This window comes from Clytia hemisphaerica, unplaced genomic scaffold (genome assembly GCF_902728285.1).
Source record: "Clytia hemisphaerica strain Z4C2 unplaced genomic scaffold, Clytia hemisphaerica genome assembly, whole genome shotgun sequence".
In the NCBI taxonomy this organism is placed as follows: Eukaryota; Metazoa; Cnidaria; class Hydrozoa; order Leptothecata; family Clytiidae; genus Clytia; species Clytia hemisphaerica.
The window spans coordinates 350,473-376,818 of NW_027104525.1; the positions used below are offsets into that span (position 1 = coordinate 350,473).

Here is a 26,346-nt window from a genome sequence, read left to right on the forward strand (position 1 = left end):
TCATGAATTGAGTATTCCTGTCCAAAAATTACCCTAAATTTGGATAATTATGATTATATTAACCTCTAGCCATTTATATTTTAAATTCTATTTCTCATACAGAACTTAGGGTTAACTCTCGGACGGAAATTTTTTACAGGATGCGCATCCCCTTTTAGCCTATACTAGACGTCACCCGCGTTTTTTTTTTCTACACAATTAACGTCTATTCATGATATGCACCACTGCAATGTCTTCACGAAATTATGCAACTTTTCTGTTTTTGTCCCACCCAATACGTCACTTTTTCTATTGTTTAAGTGACGTATTGGGTGGAATATTGTAAAAGTTTTCAGAAGACTCTCCAGTGGTGCATATCATGAATTCCACTTTGCGACTTTTTCGAATGTTTGGAGCGAAGATTTTCGGGCTCCAAACATTTGATTTTTTTACGTCACTTTTAACTTTCGAAGCAAGTTTGCAGTAGCAAAGAAACGAATTTGCGTCAAAGCACTTGAAAGGCTTCTATTTTTCGAAAATTGTCAAAGTGGAACTCGCTAAGAAACGAGATGAAAAATCCCGGTTTTGAGGAGGCACTAGCCAGTACCTTCCCACAAACCAAATTTTTTCTTTGTTAAATCGCGATAAAAAAGCGGTTTTCGTCTAACAGGCTAAGGAGGCACTCGCTAATCCCCTTTATCAAAATCAATTTCTCGGGAATGTGGGCAGCTTATTGCCAACTCAAACTTAACCCGCTTCCATGCACTTCCGATCCTAAGGGTTTGACTGTATTCAAAACCATATTACTTTTTTTCTATTTTCAGGAAGCTGTTTTGATCACATTATCAGCATTACGACCAAAACTACCGAATGTTACTTGAAGACAGTTGCGTTTTATTTCATTTGATGATCTGCGTGTTGACAATATTCGTTGAATATGTTGGGAAAAACCCGCAAGAAATGGTTTCCTTCGAAGTTGAGTTGAACAGTATATAGAAGATTTATGACCTCTATTTACAATGCGAAAATAACAGGATATGGGGAATGCTGAAATTGTGATAAGATTTTTCACGATTTGGATCGGAGTTTTTGGACATGGAGGTGTATTTTAAATCAACTCGTTAGCAGCGAATGGCTATCATAAATAGAGTCACGATGTTGCAAATTTCTCGTCTTCTCTGGAGCAAGGTAGATAAAATGACTTCTTTACGGAAGACTGTTGGTCAATTTTTATGAAAATACACGTCATCATTTCAGCCAGTAAATTGTAGCTAGCGTCTTAAGGCCGGTCTCCACTTTCGCGTGACATGAGCGAAAATATTTTGACGTTTTTGTAAGGTCATTGGTCGGTTGAAAAATGAAGCAATTCTATTGGTTGAAATTGACGTAACGGATGAAAAAAGTAGAACTTCCTTCAACTTTTTTTTTTGTTCACGTGAAACTTTTTCTTCAGGCAAAAAAGGTTAAGAAAAAAACTGTCGCCCATTTCGCGTGAAAGTGGAGACCGACCTTTAGGGGTGAAAAATTATGTGGTAATGATTTTCATTTGTATTTACAGAAACATTACAAAATATAACTTTTTCTTTAAAATTATTAAATACTTTACATTTAAATGTTCTTGACAAATTTCGATAAAGAATATGTTTAAGAATACTGCTTGCTGATTAATATATAAGATATAAATCATTGCAGCTTTATCGACATCGAGTGCAAAATCTTTGACCTTGTGAGATTTTGAATTTCTGTCCAATTAATGGAGCCCTACAGCCATCGCAAACAAAACATCGATTGTGGTAGTACTTCCCTTGGAAAAGCATGTATTCGATATCATTACCATCAATTTGCATACCACAACCATTGCAAACATAAGCACCAAGGTCTTGATAACATTTACCTTCGCAGTAGTAACGACCTTCGTCCTCGTGAAATTTTAAACCTGGTTTGTGAAGAATTTAATTAATATCAGCTTTGACGATACCTTACAAAACACCCCTGTCTCTGGCATCCGTTGCCCATAGCAGTGACTTTTTTTTCAAAAAATAGTCTGTTTGTCATACGCCCAAGTAGTATTTTCTCGGTTAAATTGAAAATGAAAAAGCCATGTATGCCCTAGGCTTCTGCTCATCCTCTAGCGAAAAAAGTTTCTTATATTGGGCTTTTCCAGAAAAAAATCGTGCACCCCCTGTTGAGGAGGTCCATTTCCGTTCCAAGGGGGTAAGGTTTGAAATGCCGTGAAATTCCATAAGGGTAGACGAAAATCCGTCAAAAATAAGCGGAATGATTGAAAATTTGTAAAAAATTCTATATTCCAGAGGGGTATGATCCTAAAATTGCCTGGAATTCCAAGGGGGTAGGTCACAAAAGGTTGGACCTCCTCAACAGGGGGTGCACGGTTTTTTTCTGGAAAAGCCCATTATATAGGAGATATATCTATAGAGGTTTGCGAATCAAACTATGTATGCCCCCCTCACTCAAAGCTTTCAACGGGCTCCAGAAGAACAACGGGCTCCAGAAGAATATAAAAAAGAACCACCGTTGTCCTTTTCTCCTGTTACCACTGAAGTGGAATTTAAAGGGACGTAAAACAAACCGTATGCATTTAACGACTCTTTGGTCTGCCACTGTAGCACAGGGATATACTTATCTTCACAAGGAAGAATTTTTGAGGTTTTTACTAAAGTTAGTGCATTCAAGCTTTCCTAACCCCTTCACTGTCTTAACCTTTTTTAAGGTTTTTTCTTACCTACAAGGGAGCAGTTACATGCGCTACAAGTGAAACATTCTTCATGGTAAAGTTTTCCTCGGTACTTTTGTCCATTTACTTTAATCAGTGTTTTACATTTGTAACATTTCTAAAAGAAATTGATTGTTAGGATAAGAGTCCGAACATTCACTGGAGAAAGTATCAAATGGGCTCTTCCAGAAAATGTTCGTACGGGGGGGGCGGAGGATATATTGTCCGGGGGGTAAAATATTGCCTTGTCCGGGGGGTAATTTTGCATTTGTACGGGGGGTCGAGCTTCAAAAATGATATATCCTCCACCCCCCATGTACGAACTTTTTCTGGAAGAGCCTAATTCATCACTGTGGCTTTGTGGTCGACTTTAAAGAGGAAGCCGTGATCTTTCCACTACTTACAAATGAGTGTTTCTTATACTTATAGCCTTTCATCGTATAAATTCACTCGAAAACTTGCGGTGAGGTACGCGTTTATTTTTATGTGATTATTTGTGTTTTATTTTATTTTATTTTTTCAATTGATGACTTATAATATTAACATGAAAAGACATAGAAATTATTATCTGAAACATAATTTTTAACGGTATTTCCCAGCTACAATCCATCAAGAAATATTTGAGACAAATGGGAAATTCCCCAGGAAGTTTTGAAACCACAATCGATTTGTAAGTGCTCTAAAGTAGGTTCGATGGGTAGTGTTTTAACTCTGAGTTTTGACGCTAGACTTAACACTTAGGACCTTAGGATCTGAGGATCCAAAAGTTCAAAAATGGTCCAGTAAGGCTCCGAATATAGCCTGGAAGTCTGCCTACCCGTCTCAAATTGAAATATTCGATTAAATTAAAGAGAGAGCCCAAAATCGGCTTTTTCGCCCGAACTTTAAATCTCGAAAAACGTCAAAATAACCGGATTTCTTAATATATTTCTTGAAAGATTGTAGAATACAACATTGTTGCAATGCTCATCTAATGTTACGTTGTGGAAGTTAAATGAACATTGAAAACACCCCCCTTCTCACAGGCAACGAACTGAAACTTGATGGGGATTCATATTCCCATATTTTTCTTTGGCTTGGGATTGAAATTTTATTGTTTTCAGGTCAGAAAAATCAGTGGGGATGGGAAAAATTAAATAATATATTGCAATCAGGATCGGTTTATTTGATTATCTTCAGTGGTGACAAAATAAATTGTACTTTCTTTTATTATTGATTTACCTTACTCTTAGGTTCCAAATAAACGGGGGGGGTTCGAATAAACGGGGGGGGGGGGTTGGAAATTCTCTAGATTTTAATAAACGGGGGCCTAATTGCCGGGGGGTTGGAAATTGTATTTCTGAAACCCAAAAATAAGGTAAACATAGGCTAAAATTAGCCTATTTAAAGCAAAATAAGGGGCCTTCTCTTTGAAAGCTGAAAATATTCTTAGAGATTAATAAGCGGGGGGGTCCTAATAAGGTCCTGGGGGTTAAAAATTTTTCGAAAAATTAACAAGCGGAGGGCCCGTTTATTTGGAACCTAAGAGTACTGAGTTTAATTTTTCCAGTGGGAAGGGTTCTCAGTAGGTCTGTAAGAAGGGGTGGGTGTATGACAGACCGTTTTGTGGTAGTTGGTCAAACTTACATCTTGCTGTATGATATTCCAACAATCTTTGCAATACAATTGACCCCCTTCTTCATGACAAGTTTTATCTAAAGGTGAAACATCATTTGTGAATAAAAGATTTTCTATTTTTGCCAAAAATAAGTTTCAGTTTCTTGTTCACTCTACAGTATTCGAAATTTAGTAGCCACCCTTATCCCATTCGGGAATGACCCTTTAACACCCAGAACAATCACATGAAAACGGCTGTTTCAAGGTGGGATTCCTTGCGGGCTGTATGTAAAATGACGAGAAAAAAAACACCCAAATTTCCAAAAGTGCATGCCTTGCCATCATTAAAAGGCTAAGGAGAATCCCGCTCGGGAGATGGTCATTTTGCATGCAATGGAAGAGGATATAGTGCACTTACTTTTTAGAGACAGTTTGCACCCATCGCACTGATAGCATCTTGTGCAAAATTGCTTTTCTTGGTATCTGACTTTTTCACCTTGAATCATTCCAAAACATTTCCAACATTTCTGAATTTAAAAATAAACACGAAATCTGTAACAGAACATAATTTAACGGACAGAATCTTAATTCTGATTTCTTAAGATTCTTAAAGTGAGAATGTCTACCAGATGTAGTAGCAGCACGGATTTGAATTTCGCTGACTTTCCTTTGTGAATTAAAATGTTGCAGCGCTGCAGAGTTGGGCTAAATAGCTAAAAATCACCAAAAAAGACTACTTCACAGTTCTGTCACTTTTGTGAGAAATCTTACATCTTCCATTTGTCTTCGATTCATTCCACGATTCATCTTGACAAATTTTTGAGTTTCAAACCAAAAAGTGACAAACTTATACTTTATATTCAGAGCAAAATATTAGCCAAAGTCGAATCAAAAAGCTTCATTTTTCTCAATAAAAATGTGGGTTCGTGTTCATTTAGTTTATTTTTTCTAACAAGCCTCAAGATAAACAATGTCCACCGTTAAAAACCGTTTCAGATAAATTCAAAATCATTAAAGCTGTGTGCAAAAATTGGCAGAACTGTGGAATTGGTTTTTTTTTTCCTCCTCGAAAAGCCGGGGGGGGGGGGGGGGGTACTTAGACAAATGGAGGTTGCGGTATGTGCCGCCCTTAAGGGTGCCTGAGTTTTGGATTACCAAAGTCCCGTTAAGGGTCGGAAAAAGCAGAAAATCAAATTTCAGTCCCACTAAGGGTCGGGAAAATAGGAAAATTTCAAAAAACACCAGTTACCACTAAGGCAAGGGAATGTGTTGGGTAAAATTAACGAGTCAAAATAAATTTCCAAATCAATAATTTGGTCCTTTGTTTTTAAACTTGATTCCTTGTTCGGAAATAATAACCAAAATTTGTAAATCTAAAACTTTTATCTTTCTTTATCTTAGAATATGAATTTATATTACAAATTATCAAAGTTTGCTTACAATAAAAATGACTGTCAAGAATCAACAACTAATCAAAACAATTCATCTCTAGTCGAGATCTAGTCAAATGTAGTCTTTGGAGAGCTAAGTGTTCAGGTTATTCATAAAATTCTTATTTTTGAGCTAAACATTTTAAAAACACTATCAAGGCGATTTCCAACCAAAACATTCATTGAATTCTAATTTTAGGGTTATACTTAAAGGTAAGGAATCTTCTGTACGCCCTGCAGGTGGAATATCACAGTATTCTCGACAATTTTCATATGAAGTGTACCTTTTACCTCAACGATTTCACTAATTTTCGAAAATCGCTGGCATAAAACCCTCCTTTAGGCCTAGTTCATAATCAATGATCTATGTAGTAAAATTCTAACCAATAAAATATAAATCTACATTTTGTTCAAAACACGTAAACAGTCTAATTATGAAATCCCTTCTCTTTAGGAAAAGGTTAATGGCCGTCAATGTTATAATAAGCTATAAAGAACCACGAAACGCCAAAGCTATTTCAAAGGCTATATATTCTACAACATAGAGTAGATGGCCCTAGATAGACTTTATTGAACAATTATTAAGTCAAGACTTTCAACAGAGCTTTCAACAAGCTAATTTACTCAAGCTGCAATAAATTCGAATTTTCAAATCATAAAAAATAGATTAAATTCGCGAAGCATTTTAAGCCACAGAGGTTCACACATAGATCACTAGAAACGATAATACTTTTAAAATCTCATAAAGTTTCGGTCAACGTAAAAATTCCTGATTTAATAATATATACAGTAATAAATCAGCTAATTGGTTAATAATAGTATCTTAATTAAATGCTTTCATTAATTATATAGAATCTCTTTTAAAAACGTATAAAAATATTACAAAAATTAACCTGGCCCTTTTGCTTGCATGTCATCGTGAAAGTACCATGAATAAAATTCGCTTTACCGAATAGTCATCGAACTGTGACTTGGTATTCCAGAGGAAAGCCTTCAAGTTTATGCACATAGACACACTGCCCTTTAAAAACCTCGGAAAAAGTTTCTCGACCCTAACCAAAGAAAATCTTTGATCGGATTTTTATGAAAGTTGTACCCTAATGGTACCACTGCTCAATGGGGGTGAAAAGATTAAACAGAAAATTGTATTGAATAATAAATTGACCAACATCGAGTAGTGCTACCGATATGGTAGTACTTTTCTAAAAGCTCCTATTAAAGATGGCGGAGAAAGCTTGGTCCAAGGTATAAAAAAGTCAGTAACCACAAAGACTTTAAAAAGCAAGCAATCGAGCTTTAAAAGACTTTAAGTCTTGAATAAAGTATGACAAAAGAATTTATAATAACATTATTATAAGGCGAATGCTATGAAGAGTTACTACTATTATCATTCCGTGCAAAATTCACCAGTCTTTGTTTCAAACTAAAACCACGTGCTGAAATACTTTTACCTGTGACAGAGCCGCTAGCAGGAGCGGGTGGTTTCTCTACAGGCACACCGAGCGCTGTTGGCGAATTCAATTCGACCGCTTTTCGTATGATGGTCGCCATATCGTATTGGTCATGTGGGAAATTCTAAAAGGGACGAAAAACAGAAAATTTACATTTGACTGGGGTTACAAAAAGTCACGTTTTGCTACTAACTGAAATTGACTTATATGATTACACTTGATGGCGCATATTAATGCATCTCCCTGGAACAACATCAATAAGATCAAAGTTAAAAAAGTGAAGATAATTTTTCAAGGTCAATGGTGGATTTTCAAATAAAAAATCTAGAATATCTAATGTAACTTACGCGAATCAACCTTTAAAATCATTTTGCAGAATCTTAACTTGCAGCCATGAGACTCGATTCTGTGAACCCAAAAAATCAAATAATTTCTGGAGCTTGCTGCTGGAATGGTATTATCATCTTCAACAATTACCTGAATAATCTTCATTGTTTTGGCGAAATCACCTTCCAATATTTGGTCACGTATCAGGCTGTGAAGAACAACAAAAAAATATTACAGAATGAAATATCATTCATACTATAAAAAAGCACATCTTTAAAATCAGGTACTCTAGACCCTAAAATACAGTTCTCTGTTATTGGTCAGCCCCGATGACCCTTCAAATCTCTTTTTCCCAGCGTCTCTCGTGTTGTGTTTTATTCCGATTTGACTTTACTTTCGGTTTCTTTTCGGAAAATCGGGATACGCTCGTGTTCGCTGCGCGAATATTCTGCATCAGCCATTACCTCCCTAATAACGTGCCACTTTAACCGTTTCTTGTTTGTGAAAACATTGACATTAGCTAAACAATAATTGGCCAGTTTTATTCGTGTAAATTCTAAATTGGCTGGTTGGAATGTTAAAAGGACGAAGTAGTTTCATGTGAGAGTTTTTTTCTGCTTCATTTCAAAGTGTACTACAAGTACTGATTTATCATTACACATTTCAAAAAAAATAAGATAGCAGCGTTTCATTTTTCAAAACAACAAAGATGGCTAGAGCAGAAGACCAACGAATCGGTTTGATTTTTGATTCAAATATAAGAGATGTAAATATGATACAATAATTGAGTGCTCTGAAGGATTTCTAATAACATAATAAACCAGCTACGCTGGAAGGTCAGCCAACATAGCTTAGCTAGGATAGGTTTAAAATAGTTTAAATGGTTAAATAATGAGATATCTAAGTGGATGTTTTTTTGTTATGTCAGCATATTGTGAAACATACTCTCATCATGTCCGAAAGTATTGATTCCGAGTTGAACAAGAGCCGCAAAGATGCGAATAAACAGTCGATAATTGCAGTAAAAAGTGTAGTATGAAAAAAACTATAAAAGCAAGGCCATTGACTACGGGCATCTAAGATCTATTTTTTATGAAACTAGACAGAAATCCTTAAGACTTTACAGTATGTGGCCCCCAAAACGGCGATCAAATTTGAAATTTCTCTCAAATCTAGAGGAAAAGAGATTTTACAAAAATTTTTGCTGCATGAAAACCTTTAACATCTCTACTTTATTTCCTGGAAGTTTTTTTTCAAAATTTTCAATTTCAACAGTATTTTTCAATCGCTTAAAGATAGGTAGCTTTTTTCTAAAGCCCCAAAAACGGAGGTTTGATTTAGCGATTTCTCGAGATATCTTTAAGATATAAATACAAAATTTTGACCATAGTTTTGAAATATATTAGAGGTTTTGGGCATAAATTTATTTGTAAAATTTACAGTATACCCCTGGTTGTCAAAATGCAGGTTTGGGGCCCCCAAAACGGAGGTGTAGCTAAAATCAAATTATAAGCCCGTGGTAATAGGGGGAAAACTATGACATATTTGTGTTTTCCTTAAATTAGACCCGATTATGTAAAGTATGATTTTTATGAAATTTTCCGATTTTCGATATTGCAAAGTCCAAACTGAAATTTAGCCTTTCAAAATGACAATTTTGATTTAACAACTCTTAATCAAGTTTTTGAAAACATCTTTTTGAAATAGTTGCATTCATGTATGGAATAAGCTGTGAAAACTTTAGAAAAAAAGCTTAACTGAAAACTGAAAATATTTAAGCTTTAAATATTTTTCTCCTATATTTGCCAAAAATGACAGAATTTGCCGTTTTGCTGATTCAGCGAAAATTTTTATATACATGTTAATTTTTTGTTATAACTATAACTCAGGTGATAGGAACAGAATTCCAAGATTTTTGTTTTTCTCATATTTAGAATTTTCGGTTTTGTCATGTGGTCTAGGGCTCCAAATACTGGTTGACCTTCAGATGCTATATCTTTTACCCAGCCTCTAAAGTCAGAGCTTGCATTCGGAACGGCATTAGGTGAGAAAGTCCTATACCCCGTTTCATAAGTTCTTTTCATATCCAAGGAGCTAGAGTGATTATATGCAATTTTATCTAATTGGTTAAAATATTTCCTTTAGACGCAAATATGTTATTTTGAATCTGTCTCAAACCAGCAAAAACATGCTCATTTTTAACTATAACCATCATTCTTTCAAAATAAGCAAAAATCGTTTAATTCTGATAAATCTACAAGTCAGAATCTTCATTTTAATGAAAACCTCCGTTTTGGGGGCCATATACTGTACATTTATTTATATACAAATAGCGTAACCAATGAGCAATGGATGTACATGCGATTCAATCACTGACCTTCATATAGACACTGGAGGCAGTTTCTCAGTCCCGTCCAAGAAAAATATTTTGATCGAGTTTTTGTGATGGTAATAAATGCTTCATGCGAAAAAAAAACACCAGTTTTCGACCGCCGGAGGCGGTTTCTTTCATAGTGGTAAGCTAATCTCGTTTTGCCTTGGCTCATTACTTTGTCTACCATTTACTTTCGGTTTTTTTAAAAAATTACCTAGCCCGGGGTCCACTTAAAGCTTTTTTTATAGACTGGATGGCGCGATTAAGTGGCCCGGTAGTATATGGTAATATGCTTTTGCTTAGGCGGACTGTAAAACAGTCCGCCAGATTTTAGTTGTTTTTGCCAGGTAAAAAAAGAATGCAGCAATGTTTTTATTTGAAAAAAAGGGATTCAAAATCTGTTAATAATGCTTTTTTCTCATTCGTAAGTATATTTTTCAACTTCAAGTAGCTTTTTTGTTATTTGGATCCTAAACGTTTTTTTTTTTCAAAATGGCAACCTCGCCAAATGCTCCTAGTCTACTTCACTGGACTCCGCGTCATAAAAAATTATCAAAAAGCAAAGTTCAGCCAAAAGTAGACTCTAGTCTAAAAATTACCCAGGTGTTTCTCTTTTTTTTCCCTGAATGTCTTTCATTCGGAATTGAATAATCGAGACATGAAAAATGACTATATTGTAATCTACTTTCAATAAATAATCTAAAATGTACTGAAGATGACATGTAGGCGTTAATAATGTGCGCGCGCTCTTTCGCGAGCGTGATGCGTGATGGAAGGCGGTCGTTTCAGTGTGGTTTAGATCCACACTGTGACCTAGTCTATATCTAATTTATTTTTCTAGATTATCATGAGCCGAAAAAATCTATTGTATTATGAATAATTAATACGTGCTAAAATAATCATACATTTGTCATGAGAACATTTCATTCTTATCACCAAGTAGACGAGAGCTGATAAATAACGAAATATTCTATTCTAATTTTGTAATATGAAACTATCAGCTAACTAATTCTTTCCATTTTTAATATTAAGATGTAACATCACTGTATTTATTGAAAAACAGGGGAAAATTAAAGGGGACCAGTACAACCAGCTGTTTATATTTATGAAGACAGTTTTATGGTTGAAATAATTGGGAAATTAATCCGCTAAAAAGAGTTGAATGTTACAAATTCTACGTGAAGAAAAGGTTTTTGAACACTTTATTGGAGGAATACAGTAATCTTTGACATTATGCTGATCAGAATAATCATTTTCAATGTTATTTGTTATCAATGCTATGGTATAATACCGTGTGGAGTTTTTTCACCATGTCGGATGACAACTCCCCCACCGCCAACCAGCGGACCGAAATATTTGGGCTCTCCCATTGGTGAACCATATCACGTGATTAGTATCGGATCTTCTTGTGATGACGTCACGATGGACGAGATTTCAAATGACACTTTGAAAGTTCGGTTCCGTAAGAATGCTATTCGTGATTTGTTTTTCAAGGATTATGCTAACGATAGTAGAGGAAATGATTCGCTGAAGAAAGATATTATGTATCAATATTTTGATGTATGTGGGAGCAGGAATTTTTTATCTTCAGTGTTGGTGCAATTAATACTGAATGACTCATTCGTGGTCACTGAAGATCCATCCATCCGAGCGGGACGTCAAATCGCAGGTTGGAAGTTTCAATCAAAAATATTGTACCTTTTCGTCGATTTGAAGGTAGAATTATTTAATTTCGTGGCTGGATTTCTCTCTCAGACTGACATTTTCGTGATAAATTTACGTGAAGAAGTACCTTTCCGGCAAAACCAAAACATATTACCCTCTCTTTCATACGAAACTATCGAGAAATTTGAATCATATTTCAAAACTATCCTACAAACGATGAATTGGAAGTATGTTAACATGGTTTTCTTAGAAGATGAAAACCTCTCATCGAACGCGTTCTACTTTGAACGTTATCTAAAGGTCTTAGTGCGGCTTCGTGTATGCATTAACATTGAAAAAGTCAATATCGAAAACAGTTTCGTAGATGCGATCCGTAAACTTCAAATGGATCAGCAAGATGGTTTAATTGTTCTTCTAGGCCTGGAGAATCAACAAGTTAGATTCATCCAGGAATATGGATACTCCAATAAGACCTGGTTCATCAATGAAAACTATGATTCTAAATTGAATTCTCAATGGGGGACCATTATATCATTTCGAGATGCTTATAAATCTCCTTTCACGAACTCAATGCAGACAAACGAAGAAGCAGTTTTGTTTCAAACAAATCTACCTTCAGAGATGAAAAAAATATACCCCTTAGATTACACTATGAAACTTATAGAAGGATTAAACTATTTGATATATCGATATCAACAAGATGCAGCTAACAGTCCTAATAGCATCAAAAAGATGAAGTTCAGAATGAAAATAATTTTACAGCAACGTACTTTTGAAGTTTACGTGGGGAAGAAAAGTGCTTTTGAAAAAAACGCTAACCCTGGTAAAGATATTCTCAAATATTTATTGGCCACTGCTTTTGGTAGGAAGACCGAACGACAGATTGAAGAGTTTATGACGCCATATAAAAAACCGAATGCTTGTCCACCGGTTAATTGCCAACTCGGTACAGGATATGTGTACGCCAAGTTGGTTGATAATCCTACAACAGTTTTTAATGAGATCTATCGTTGGTCTTGCCTACCTTGCACAAAGGATCGTTTCAAAGTTAGAATTGGTAATTTCTCCTGCATGCTTTGTCCAAAGTTTTATATCGCTAATAATGAAAGAAATGCTTGCTACGACCCTTACATCTTGGAGACAATATCTCTAAAACAACCGTTTGTCAAACTTGCTATTTCCTTGACTTGTTTTGGAGTTTTTTCCTCCATTATCATTTTTGTGACTTTTGTAAAATATAGAGACACTCCTATGATGAAAGCTGCGGATTTAAGTTTAACTTTCATTCATCTACTAATTATCGATGCAGCCTTTGCTACTTTGGCTGTGAGCCATTACGGGGTTCCTTCTAAACTGAAATGTTATTGTCGAATGTTATCTGTGACAACACTATACACTTTATGCGTTGGAATTATATTACTGAGAGTACAACAAGTATTAAAAGCCTTTCATGCCAAAATTAAAATGACGAGAGCAGAAATTTTGAAATCGAAAGTTGGAGACGCGTTTCTCATGCTTTTGTTTGTTCTGGTGAATAATTTGCTTTTGGTTATAGTACTTCATATGAATCCTATGAGAATCAAGACATTAATTCGTAAAGAAGTATTCCAGAAATTACCGTATTGTGATATCTCACAAAACCTCAACATCTTGCTCAGTTTCAGTATCTGTCTTTTGATTGCTTGCTTTGTACAAGCGTTCCGGGGTAGGCGCCTACCCGGAGCTTTCAAAGAAACAATGTCTATTGTATACGGAAATTTCATCTCCATCGTCATCTTCGTCATCTTGTATCCCATCGTTTTATTCCAGAAAGATATTCTTCAACGAGAGGTTTTCTATTGGATTGCTATGGCTTTGAACTTGAATATTTTGCTCGCTTTCTGCTACTTTCGGAGAATTTACGTAGCTATTTTTCGACCGGAAATCAATACTATTGGACATGCAAGATCAGTCATAATGCAGAAAATGACTAAATATGCTCAAATGGGTATCAAAAATTCATCGTCAGCCTGTTAAGAATTTTGTTGAGATATCTCACATTTAATAGGACGCCATTTTTAAACATTTGATTTTTTTGTACAGTTAAATTGATTTGTCATTATTTGTTGCGTAACTTATTTTGAAAATCTCAAAGTTGAGTTTATGAGCAGGATGTTACAACATAAAAGGATTCACAATATCCTGCTTTGTGAAACAGAAAAACCTTAAAATATTTTACTGTCTAAATGGAGTAGAACTGAAAACTGGACATATCTATTTTTTCAGGTCACTTCCGGGTCGTGTCATCCAATCCACAAGGGACGCGTATATGCGTCAAAAACAAGCCAAAATACTGACTCTCAGAGTTGAGGCCATAGCTCCTGACCACCTGATTTAACGGGGCATAAACCGAATGCTTTTAGAAAAAAGTGTGACGATACCTTTCCAATGGTACCAAAACCATCTTCAAAATCAAAAGCTACAAGGTTTTATGGCACTTTACAGTTTGAGTTTCAAAAAAAAATTATGAAAATTTCAACTTTTTCAAAAAAAACAACGCGCACAACTTACACTAGCATAGCCAGACAAACATAGAGAAGGAAATCAAATCGTTTTTGATCAGCGAATAATGAATCCCATAACCGGATGACATCTAAATATAAAGAAATTAAAAAAAAAAAGATCATCCAAGATTATTCCTTTGTTCTTTTTGAGTTTTATGCCATTTTGGGATTGGTTTTGTGCAAACATCTGAGAAATTGGGTGTTATAGAGTCCATAAAGCCTTATGTTCTTATATAGCTTGTTCTTATGAGAAAACGTGTAAATATTTTTCATGGTTTGTTGAGTTACGTGCCACCATCATTATAGAAGTAAACGTTCGATTCGCGTTTGTAATCGATTACAGATTTAGAACGTTTTTCAGTAATGGTGGAAGTTACGTAACTTAAAAAAGACAAAACTCAATAGAAATCACAACATTATTGTCCTAACGTTCATTAAAATGTTAAGGAGGTCGGGTGGATGTTGGAAGGACGTTGTTTTTACAATAAATACCTGGTAAGTAGAATTCTTGTGAGAGAAGAAGAGTGATCCATCTGAAGGCGAAAAATTGTGGCTTCATTCCTTTCTTGCTCTGAAATAAAAAAATCGATATGCCTAACGATATATCCGGGAAAAGCTACTTATCTGATAGTCCGATGGCAGTTTGGCGGCCGCCCACTCTAAAGCTATAAAGGAGCAGGCAAATTTCATCTTGAAATTCGTAGCAAGCACTGATCTCTAACTACGTCACTGGATCGGGCTTTCCATATAATAAAGGAAGCGTATCAAAACAACAGAAAACAACATGGCGGAATATAACTTCAAAAGTGAGCAGTTAGCCTATCTAGTGTCTAAAGGAAAATGATATCTGTCGTACCAGGTCGTCGTAAACTTCTTCATCTTTGACTTGCAGTAAACAATACAGTTTGTTCATGTCTTGACCAATGCCAAGCTCAGAATCATCCAATGTTTTGATGAAGTTATCACGAATTTCCGCCATGATGGCTGTGAAACAGAAGAAAGCATCCGCCTCTGCGTGTGCTACAAAGAGAAAATAAATGATTAGTCAGGTTCAATATGTGAGGAATTAACGTAGAATTATAAGCCAGTTTGATTTAGACCATGTTCAGACGTTACGGTTTTGTTCCGTTTCGAAACAAGTGTGAACGTCAAAATTCGAAACGTCAAAAAAGAAGATGTTACAAAGCAAAACAGATCGAGACCGTTTCGGTCCACTTTTTTCATCGGAACGGAACTGCTCCGTCTTCTTGCTTCGAAAAGTTCCAAAACCAATATGAACACACTCGAACCGTAACGAAAATCATACCGGAGTGAAACGGAACAGTAACATGTGAACATGGTCTTAGTCTGATGGTTAATTGCGACTGAAATGCAAAAAAATCTTAAACGAACCAGTAACAATATATTGCCTTTATCTTTATTTTAGCCTTGTGATTTGAGGCTTTGTTAAACTAGAAGATAGGGAAGTGCGGCTTTGAGTTCACCCTGGTTTAATTTTGCGACGGACCCATTCCAGTATTATTGTATTGAAAGCAATCACACCGAACAAGTACGAATTTATTGAAAACCGAAGTAATTTTATTCATTGTCATTAAACTTTATCCATCGATGCAACCGTCAAGAATAATACAAGAACTGAATACTTTAGGCGTACAAACTTTCGCGAGCAGAAACTTTCGCGAGGACGAAAAATCGCGAAATTCACGACATTTACTTTCGCGAATTTAACGGAAAAATATTTTTCGCGAGTATAAACTTTCGCGAATCAAGACGTAAAATTGAGAATTTCCACATGAAAAAATGGCTTAGAGACACAAATACTTCTTGGGTTGGCTTGAAACATTTGTCCTTTGACTTATTAGTCTTTTAGCAAGCTAAAAAGTGCTATAAAAGTTACATATTATTCAAAGTTTGAAGTTTCACAGATTTTATATTTTGTCAAGAACTTTCGCGAGCATAAACTTTCGCGAATGGCCCTTCCTAGAATTTTTAAAGACATTTACTTTCGCGAAAAGGGCCAAAATTCGCGAAAATCGCGAAAGTTTCTGCTCGCGAAAGTTTCTACGGTTTCTAAAACAGAAACTCGTATCATTAATTAAATATTGGCAGTGCTTATTATGTGTGTTTTAACAACTAAATATGAAATAAAATACCTTTCCACTTTTCATCAGCGTCAGATGCAAATGTATAATATATTGGACCAATTATTTCGTTCATACCCTAAAACAAAAGAAAATGAATGCAATTTGAAAATATACAAACCATAGGTTAGCGCAGTGGTCTAATATTTGTGTCGCCAAGCGAGCAGCCCTGTTGGTTCGATTCCTGGCGGTGCCATACTGTGTACCTCATCACCAGAACCCCTCTATCCAGACTTGCTGCAAGACTACAGACTTGCTACAAGAATTCTACCCCCGGGTCATAGGATTAGCTTAATGGAACTTCTCAGTTACGGAAACGATTAATAGATTGGAGACGTCAAAGCTAATCTCGAAATGAGAAACATCCAGAGCTTCTTACAGAACCAAGGATTATCATTCCATGATTAAAAAAATGGTTGAAAATTACAGTCATAGCAATATAACATAATCTTAAAAGTCGTCGTAATCAACTTCAAAATTCAAAGTTTAGCGATAGAGACAAAATCTACAAAACACAACATAATACAACAAATATTACATCAGTGAAATCAGTGATTTTGAACACACCTGTACATAACTGATACCAGGATTGAGCTTGGCGTAGATGAATAATATCCGTTCCACCACTTGCCAATGTGCTTCTTGACCTTGTGGTAAAACCACATACTCTTCATTACTGTATTTCTTTATCGTTATCTGGATGTAGAAAAAATTGTGTTTTATAGAAGGAATATTTCTATTTCTATTTGGCCAAGTCGCAGGAGGCTTTGAGCCCCATTTTCGCAACTATAAGACGCTTTCCGCCTTCCGTTGAGCACCCCGTCAGCACCTTGGAGTGACTACCCAATTCCCCTCACATGGCATGAGTTGACCCGGGCGAAGTTCATTCATTTGCCAAGTGAACCACTGCAAGTAGGAATCGAACCTCAGTCGCCTGTGCCGCAACCAAGGTAAATGACCATCATACCACTGTACCTAATTATGCTGACAACGTAGTAATACATTTCTATAAAGCCATTTTTCACTAAGAGTTACTTTATCAATTTTCTCTATTAATTGTAGGGACATCTTTGACTGACAAAAACATTGTAGCGACAAGAATGATATGAAGCAAAAAACTATTAAAAGGCCTGACATCTTACATTAGATAGTCCACCTTTACTGGTTCCGATGACAGAATTATCCAAAACACAAGTTTCCACTCGCTTTGTTAACGTCTGATAGGATGAAGAAACGTCTGAAATGGAAAAAGAAAAAAAAGAAAATAAATTGCTGACCAAGTCAAAAAAGGCATTATTATACATTTGAAACTCCCCCAAAGGAAAAATCTATTCCATTAAACTATCAGTCCCAAAAGCCCCCTGAGTTCGATACACCTCTAACATATGAACATCAAGAGACTGGATTCACATTTGAACTTCAAGCTAACAGTCACTTTCTTTTAGCATCACTAATTGCTTTGTTTGTAATCAGTGAAAACTCAAGCCACACTGTATTCAAAATTTCAGGATTTTCAGTGGCGTTTTGCAGGAGGTCTGAGCTGAATGGTAAACACTCTAAATGCAGTGGCAAAAATAAGAATGTGTCCAAACCATTACATGTGAATTAAAGCATCAAAAACTAACTTTATATAAACAATTAGAAATCATACCTATTATGGTTTGGATTGGATATTTTGTGGGATGTTGAAAGAATGAAATATCTGGACACAGTCGTCTAAAAAATAATACATCTGTAATGAAGTAAGCATAGGTATACTGTTATCTTTATTGCTAAAATTCATTAGGTAGTAAGCATCCAATTGTGATGATAGCATCTCGAGTTCAATTTAAACAGGTTTTGTGTGCATTCAAATGTACAAAAACTGTTAGAAACGTTTAAAGACAAAACAAAGATTTGAAAAAGAAAATTCAAACAAACCTGACATCTCTGTCAATTTGTAAGAGAACCTCATTATCTTTGAAGTATGTTATCCACTGACTATCCGGATTCATGTTCAATGGCTGAAAACATAATGTGAATAGAATGTTGATTAGGGTTCTAAAAAAGGGGGTGTTAGGCTACCATGAGTATCTCAGCTTAAAATATTTGTACTATTATTCGTAACATGTTTTGAAGGGATCCAAGGTTCATTGTAAACATTTTGGAATCACAAGAACGAATTGAAACAAATATTTGATATGTTTTTCATGAAACGAGGTCCAGTGCTATTAACCCAAAATCACCCATAAAGCCATTTAAAAAAAATTTTGTCTGTTATCTTTTTTCTCAAAGTGTTTTTTGCTTGAATTATTTTTCAATGCTGTTTTACTATCAAAATTATAATTGAGCTCCTTCCTTGAAAAAGATAACTTGCTGAAATTTTAATTAGAGCAAATTTTGAATGAAAACGTTTTGATTACATGGTCCACGTGCTCTTTTGCTTCTTTACAATCTGCCGGATGAGCCACAATTTCTTCAACATAATTCTTATATATCGCCCTGAACGAAAAAAAGAGCACAGAGAACATAAGCAAAAGGCTTGGTATTAGAGAGCGGATAGCACAATAATAACGCTATATTTTCTAAACTTTTAAACATTAGCTTCATCATCAGGAAATATTGGAAAAACTTGTTCAAATATAACAAAATTATTGATAGAAAAATATTCTTAAATTATGATGCAGTGTTTTATCTAAAACCATATACCTTTGTTTCCTCAACACATCATCCCAATCATCATGGTTTCTTGGCAAATAATAAAGTAAAATCTAAAATCAAGATTACAAATAGTTAGACAGCTGTAATTAGGGCTAGTTTGTCCATTTATCAGATTCCACTTGATTACTCTGTTGAAAGCAATATCATTGTTTCTGAAATCAAGACCAATAACCAATAGAATTAAATGAAACTAAGAATTTATCATCATTTATTTCGGAAAAAGTGTGAATACCTTCCATGCCAAAGAACGTAAAGATGGTTTATCTGGAATTCCTGCAAAAAGAAAAAAATATAATCATAATTTTTAGCTATAATGGATAAGAAATTAAAAGGTCAGAATAATTTAGGTGGCTGGTTCATACATTTGTTGAATGAGTATAAAAGTAGCTATAGGTGGATAACAAATCATAGAAAATACCCATTGACAGGTTATTAAAAAGAGCCTCATACAAAAGGCTCCCTTATCAGCCAAACTCTAAACTAAATCTAGAGCCTCAAGTCCAACTTTAAAGAATTCAGAATTTAGTTTCTTTGATTATTTGACCAAAAATTCAACACCTCTAGACTTTTTTCTGTTTTCACAATTTCATCAAATTTATCTTTCATTTTTATCCTTATATTCATCTAAAGTTTAGTTATCAATTAAGTAATTGCGATTCATCGCATATATTCTTTCAAATGAATAAACACATACCAGCAAAACATAAAGTTTGAAATTGTTTCAAGTCAATTTTTGATTGCTTTAGACATTCTTCAAATTGGTCAAGTCTATAAGAGATAAAATCAATAACAATCAATAACAATCAATAACAATAATCGAATTGCACTGAATATTGAGCCAAAAATTACAGCCATCCTAATCTTAACCTTTTGCAATTTACCATGCCATGAAACTTGATGGCATTGAACGTCACAAAGAAAGCTTTACACTGGGCCAAACTCAGTCCAGCATTTCAATTAATTGTTTGAATTGAAACATTGAAAATGGTCCATAGACCTGGGAAAATTGGGAATAATATATCATTCAGGTTCAATAATAAATAATAATAAAGCTTTGCAGGTTTGCAGGCCACCGTGGAGACACATGGGCCTCTATAAACCTATACTTTTTATAATAATCTTTTTGAAATTGAGTTTTTTTTCGTGAGCTCCTTCTGACTTTCCATTTTGTGTTGCCACCCTTGATTTTAGCATTCATTGTTTCGGCTTTCTTACACCATTCTTTAATTATTTGTCTTTCATTTTTGGTCAAATCCTCTTTTACTCGGTAAGGAAAGCCTTTTTCTTTCGTTTTTGCTTGCAACACTGTGTTCTTGTCTTCTTCGTTCGTAAAAGTGACTTTGATTGGTCGGCTTTCTTTTGTAAATTTCCCAATCTGCTGCGTCTCGGTAATCTTTATATTCCTCAGATGGAGCCGCCAACCAATAATTTTGTCATGGATAAAATCTTTTCTTCTTACAGATTATCATCTGTCGATTCATCAATCCCATGAAAAATCAGGTTATGTGCTGTTGATTGAATCAGCTGCTTCTCCTGCTTTTCTTTTCGAATCGCATCTCCAATGTTTTTCTAAATGTGTTTGGATGTAACTTAAGCATAGCTCATCTGTTGTCTTTCCTCTTCTTTCTTTTCCATAAAAATAATGCTTACAACCTTCTTTTCAAGCGTGGTTATTCTGGTGTTGATAGTTTTTTTCATTTTGTTAACCATAACATTGACATCTTGTGATTTCAAATGGTTTATTTCTTTGTCCTGCCTTTTCATTATTCTCAGGCTTTGATTTTGTTTTTGAATCTTTCAATTTTTGATGTTTAATTTGAATTTTGGTACAGTTTTGCTAAACAACGTTTCTTTCCTGGAGTTATGTGAGTTTCAAGATTTTTTTTCAAAAATCCTGTTATTGTTAGCTACTGCCGCAGCACGGAAGCGAGTTTGGACCTCCCTACTAGAGTCCCCTGCCCAGTTGGCGACCGAAATTCTTTGATTCAAATTTTTCACTTATATACTTTTTACTTTTTTTTTAAATCCTGTTCGACCAACGATTAGAAAACTTTTAACATGCCCTTTGTGTTTGTTTTGATTTTTTATTTGAGGCGATCTTCTTAGAATAAAAAACTTAGGAAGCGACCAATCGCTAATTAGACTGGACGTCTAATTTTGAAACTGACTGCAGACTGCATCAACTTTTTTATCAATATTTCAGACGAAGGAAACTGTATTGAGCTGATTTTTATAGAAATGCTTTCTAACATACTCATCGTTTTGGACAAGTATTTTTTGGAGTGGCAATTGAAGCGTTTTTGCTTACGAAGCTTTCAAATAAAAAATATATTGACAATGAATGGTTAAGCTTTCTAGAAATCCAAACATAAACTGCATAGCTTTTACCAAAAAATAGCACTTTAGGATCAGAAACAGTCCAAAACCAGCTTTTTCCAATTTTCTTGGAGTTACAGGAATTAATTCCTTGTTTGTTTTGATCTGAAATTTTCAGTAGTACTCTAGAGGCTGAGTTAGGTCTCGTATGCACATTGGTGTATAGTCATTTTTTCTTTTGATCATGAAAGTATAGTCCTTGAAGAGTCAGAAAACGTGTGTGGCGTTATTTGGATCAGGCAGGATCAGGCACAAATTTCCATAATGCAAATTTTAGATTTTCAACCCTTTTTAGCCCTCTTGCTTGAAAAAAGTTAGAAAACTTAAGTACTTTGTATCTCTTGATAACGAAATTTTCAGACCATGGCTCTGACCTTTTTCTTAATCAGCATAAAATTTCTGATCGATTGGTATATAATATGCAGGGTTTTAAGCTCAAAAATATTTTTCTTAGCCTAGCAGAGCTTAAGAGCCCATGAGAAAATTTCGAATCCGCCATTATGGATTTCGAAATTCATGTAGAAAAAAAACTTTTCCTGAATTTTATTATTTGAACGGTAGGGAAGACCCTCCGAAAATTTCAAGTAAATTAAGTTGAACAAGTTATGTTGATTCTTTAAAATTAGTTTTTATCTTTAAGAATGTTGTTTTGTATCTAAACGATAATAAAAGATAGTTACAACATAAGCTCTGAATAAATGAATAAATGAATATACCTAATATCCCAACATCTCCCCCCAGACCACAGCAGGTCCTGCTGGGAACGAACGAACAAAAAACGAACAAAAAATCAATACAATCAACAGGTGCTATAAGAGCACAGAGAGAATGAAACTCTCATAATGTATCAAGGACAAGTCAGTGCCCTGTAACAGTTCATATACAGCAAATAAACTAATGCCATGCTCTAAAAGCACTGAGAGTATCAAAAGTCCCTCGTATAGTTCAATCAGACGTAATAAAACGTCAAGCATCAATAAACATCAAGAAAGTCAATGTCACATCAACGTGACAATTATACAGTTTATTTCATCACTTTCATCGTGGAACAACGTATCGACCAGTTTCAGGCTCGTACATCTTTCTTGGTTGATGTATGCATGATGAGCGTCGTGGAGAGACAGTCTCACGAACAACTGATTGCTCTTTGTTGCGATGATAGCCGCAGGTGGCTCTTCGTTAACAGCCGCAGGTGGCTCTGCGTTGACAGCTGTGAATGGAGCAATCAGGGCAGAGGTTCGGCAATGGAGATCGAAGATGGTGACCCCCTTGATGATGGCATCGATGATGATTTGTTTGGATCAACGAAAGGCTTGGTCAAGTTCTTCTGTCCAAACGAATTTCTGCTTTGGGCTAAGCAACGGTTTGAATGGTGCCATAACCTCACAGAGACGATTGTAATGTCCGACTTGATTAATGAGCCCAAACCACGACCGGATATCAGTAATATTGCTGGGCACGGGAAATTCTTTGATTGCGTTGATGAATTTTTCAACAGGTTTGATCTTGTCCTCAGTGATACGAAAGCCTGCAAATGTAGCTTCCTTCTGGCAAAATTGAAATTTGTTGCTATTGAGGACGATGCCACCTTGACCCACAAGAATTAAAAAGTCAATAATTCGCCACCAGTGTTCCTCTAATTCACTGTCCCACATGATAACGTCGTCAACACATTTCGACTTTTGTTGAATGTCAGCGATCAATTTGTCGTATCGCCTTGCGTACCCGTCACCACTAGCAAGAAAACCTTGTGGGGCAACCTCGTATCTATAGCTACCCCAAGGAGTTATAAACGTGGTAAAATATTTGTCTTCAGGTCGGAGGGGAACAGAATGGAATCCGTTCCAAGCGTCTGTGACAGTTTTCCTAGACTAGTAAACTAGTCGGTTATTACTTATAACCTTATAATAAAACTGTCAATCAAATAATATAAACACTAATTAAATATTCAGCGCACGTGAGAGAAAAGGAAAATAACCGACTAGAAGCTACTTCCAACACCTTTTTTTCTTCACCTAAAATCGTAAGGAGAGACATACAGATTTCTGTATGTCTGACCCGTGCGGGATTGCATTTATTTTTCTTTCTACTTATTGCGTTTTTGGAAATGCTCATTTATCAATATGTTTCCATGTTTAATGTTACTATGAAATATCATTTAGTCAAAAAAGTAGGATGGATTCTCAAAAACCTAAAAAAAGTTGTATAATTAAACAACGTTTTTTGAGGGAAGAAGCTTCTAGTCGTTGAAATTTCGCGCAGACAATGGGGGTTGAGAGGGGACAGATTAATGATGGCACTATTCGAGAATGTCTATTAAGCGCATCTCTAGCCATTTCCTTAGCCTCGATAAATGATACAGTTTCCTCATTAGAGCTGTTATCAAGCCCGGGCCATCCCAAAACCTCTCGCTTAACCTCGTCCTCAGCCAAACCAGAAATCAAAACGTCCTTTGCTGCAATGTCGATGAGATCAGCTTCCAAGTTTTCGTCAGGTTCTTCATTGTCGTGGACAGCAAGAGCGGTAATCCACGATGAGTCATCCTCGTCTGGTGAATCAACAGGATGGCGAGATGTTGCATCTGAAAACGGGTTGTCAACATTGATTGTCCACATGATTGGTCGAAAGTTGGCATCGGCTTTTTCTTGTCACAAAATAAGCACTGCTCCTGTCCGAGTCAATCCCCAGGATGCTGTCAAGACGGCTGGAAAATCACGCTCGCAGGGTCCAGGTTCCTTAAACCAGAAGAGTCACGTTACGCTCCAGTTGAAGGAGAGGCACTCGATATTGCCTACTCCTTGAAACAGACACGCTACTTCACCCAAGGTTGTGACAACCTCCTCGTCATCACCGACCACAAGCCTTTGATTGCCATCTTCGGCGACCGTTCACTCAATGAAATAACAAATCCTCGACTTCAAAGTCTGAAAGAGAAGACTTTACTGTGGCGTTTTGCAATCGAACACAAACCCGGCAAAGACAGATAAAAAGATTCACTCCATTAAGAATTAGTGAATAAGATACAAAACAACATGAACAAGTTATGTTGATTCTTAATTAGTTTTTATCTTTAAGAATGTTGTTTTGTATCTAAACGATAACAAAAGATAGTTACAACATAAGCTCTGAATAAATGAATAAACAAATATATATGTACCTAATATCCCAACATAAGTAAGCCAATCAAATGTTACAGCCACGCAAATTTGGAACCAAAAGTAGTCATTTCAAAGAATCGAAATCGAAAGTGCTTCATATATCATCTCCAGATAATGAAATTTTCAGACCATGATTCTGACCTTTTTCTTAATCAGCATAAAATTTGTGATCGATTGGTATATGTCTATGTTTAAATTCAAAAGAATTTTTTTCAAGCAAGAGGGCTAAAAAGGGTTGAAAATCTAAAATCCGCCTATGGAAATTTGTGCCTGATCCAAATAACGCCACACACGTTTTCTGACTCTTCAAGGACTATACTTTCATGATCAAAAGAAAAAATGACTATACGCCGATGCGCATACGGGACCTAACTCAGCCCCTAGAGTATAGGGGTGGCCAACATGGTTCCATTGCTCATATCAGGGGGGCCCAAGACGGGGGTAAGAGAATTAAAGTTTCTAAGTAAAATCTTAATAATCACCCAAAAAAGTGCCTTTTTTGTTCATATCTTTTAAATAGATAGTCCCAGCCTTATCCCTCCTTCAGTAAAGCTTCCTATACCTTTTGTCCTTCAGAAAAACCAAAAATATTGGCCTTAATTGCTTGCTTTCAGTTCCTGTAGCCAATAGTGTGACCCCCTGTATTTCTATTTTATTCAGAGCGGGTTTTTCAATAGAGATGTCACATGACTCAAATCCCGCAGTCTTATTGGATTAGAGAAAGCCAAAGTGAATGGCGCGATCTGATTGGATGAAAAAAAGACTGTGGGAACTGGAACCGAAAAAAATTCTCATTCTAAGACATGATGGCGGCAAGAAAAGCACGTCTTTTGCTTTGGACGAAAGGTTGTAAATTCTGGTTGATTTTAAGGTTTTATCTTATCTTATCTCATTTACTTTTTAAATTAGTAGAGGCTTCTTCAATGTTTGGGGAAGGTAGTCTATATATAAAAGTTATTTGTTTTTTGATTCGGTGGAAAAAAGTGTTTAAAAAAGCATTTTTTGTGCTCCAGGTTTATTTTTCTTTGCAAATTTTTGTCTTCAATCTTAAATAGATGAACGAGTATTTGACTGATGGTTATAATTTTTTCACAGAACATAGTAAAACTATTCAGGAACTTGGACCTTTTTACAGAATTTCAAAAGATCTGTTAGTTCTGGAGATATATTGAAAAGTTTAGACATGGGTAGTTCGCGTTCGTGTTTCGCGTTCCCAAACCAAACGCACGTGAGATAACTACCAAAAGAAATTCTCCAGAGGTTTGTTATTGTATGACTCTGGGCTCAAAGACGTTCGGTCGCCAACTAAACCGGTCGCCAACTGGGCAGGGGACTCTAGCTCTAGTACCATGAAGTTGGGTAACTTGCATCAGTGGAGGGAAACTTGCATAAGCCCTCAAATCAAATGACTGAGAACACCACCAATCCAAAGCAGCAAAATTTCAAAACAAATGAACTACTCCGCTCACAGCTCTACTCTACCGTTTTTGTTTTGAGTTTAACTTTGTATTTTAATGACCAGACAGGTCATTCATTTGAGGGCTATGCATGTTAGCCTCCATTAATGCAAGTTTTACCCGATCTCACGGTAGTCCGTCGACGTCGTCCTCCATCACTAGTGAGTAGGGCCCTACTCACAAGTTTGCAGGTTTTTGAGTGAATAAAAAATACCTTTAAAACAAGTTAACCCCGAACTAATTGAATTAGAAATTGGGTCATTGTTAGATAATGATGTAAACGGATGTTACAACTAAAAATTAAATAAACCAATGGAAAAAAAATAAAAATTGGAAATTGACCTTTGCTTGTAGACCGCCATCTTCTTCAACCTGGAAAAATCAAAACAAGTGAAACTGATATAACCAGGACCCA

The 26,346-nt window shown here is 35.7% G+C and overlaps 4 protein-coding genes across 5 annotated transcripts in view; 2 read left to right on the forward strand and 2 right to left on the reverse strand.

Moving 5' to 3' along the window:
- Window positions 1–1,235, forward strand: part of LOC136821986 (putative methyltransferase C9orf114) — a 28,459-nt gene extending 27,224 nt beyond the window's left edge. Inside the window, exon 10 of the mRNA XM_067078204.1 lies at window positions 804–1,235. Coding sequence (XP_066934305.1) covers window positions 804–860 — 57 coding nt within the window. The 3' untranslated portion in view covers window positions 861–1,235. The remainder of the gene's footprint in view (window positions 1–803) is intronic.
- Window positions 1–26,346, forward strand: part of LOC136822004 (leucine-rich repeat-containing protein 23-like) — a 156,793-nt gene that overhangs the window by 100,769 nt on the left and 29,678 nt on the right. The window contains exon 1 of one of the 2 annotated variants that reach the window (XM_067078223.1): window positions 24,318–24,332. The exons of the other annotated variant lie outside the window; for it this stretch is intronic. The gene's annotated coding sequence lies outside the window, so the exon portion shown is untranslated. Of the gene's footprint in view, window positions 1–24,317; window positions 24,333–26,346 lie in introns of those variants that run through there. 2 annotated transcript variants of the gene reach the window in all.
- On the reverse strand, window positions 1,592–5,272 carry LOC136821987 (four and a half LIM domains protein 2-like). The gene is made up of 5 exons (XM_067078205.1): window positions 5,081–5,272; window positions 4,728–4,836; window positions 4,340–4,407; window positions 2,723–2,831; window positions 1,592–1,915 (listed from the first exon to the last, which is right to left on the reverse strand). Exons 1-5 carry the CDS (start codon window positions 5,114–5,116, stop codon window positions 1,674–1,676), a joined length of 564 nt encoding a protein of 187 aa, XP_066934306.1. The 5' UTR covers window positions 5,117–5,272; the 3' UTR covers window positions 1,592–1,673.
- On the reverse strand, window positions 5,684–26,346 carry LOC136822001 (TBC1 domain family member 13-like). The gene is made up of 15 exons (XM_067078219.1): window positions 26,274–26,346; window positions 19,635–19,708; window positions 19,173–19,213; window positions 18,929–18,990; window positions 18,643–18,721; window positions 18,161–18,243; window positions 17,892–17,956; window positions 17,383–17,477; window positions 16,808–16,936; window positions 16,253–16,319; window positions 14,956–15,119; window positions 14,592–14,670; window positions 14,107–14,188; window positions 7,668–7,725; window positions 5,684–7,314 (listed from the first exon to the last, which is right to left on the reverse strand). Exons 1-15 carry the CDS (start codon window positions 26,291–26,293, stop codon window positions 7,105–7,107), a joined length of 1,308 nt encoding a protein of 435 aa, XP_066934320.1. The 5' UTR covers window positions 26,294–26,346; the 3' UTR covers window positions 5,684–7,104.

What these genes read in the sequence shown, in the direction of transcription:
- LOC136821987 (XM_067078205.1), bottom strand. Translation starts at nt 5,116, where the DNA reads ATGAATCGTGGAATGAATCGAAGACAAATGGAAGAT. An exon ending in ATCGAAGACAAATGGAAGAT is followed by an intron (nt 4,837 to 5,080) that starts GTAAGATTTCTC and finishes TTTTAAATTCAG; the next exon opens with AAATGTTGGAAATGTTTTGG. An exon ending in GTGCAAACTGTCTCTAAAAA is followed by an intron (nt 4,408 to 4,727) that starts GTAAGTGCACTA and finishes TTTCACCTTTAG; the next exon opens with ATAAAACTTGTCATGAAGAA.
- LOC136822001 (XM_067078219.1), bottom strand. Translation starts at nt 26,293, where the DNA reads ATGGCGGTCTACAAGCAAAG. An exon ending in ATGGCGGTCTACAAGCAAAG is followed by an intron (nt 19,709 to 26,273) that starts GTCAATTTCCAA and finishes TATCTCTTATAG; the next exon opens with ACTTGACCAATTTGAAGAAT. An exon ending in AAACAATGAAGATTATTCAG is followed by an intron (nt 7,315 to 7,667) that starts GTAATTGTTGAA and finishes CGTCCCTTTTAG; the next exon opens with AATTTCCCACATGACCAATA.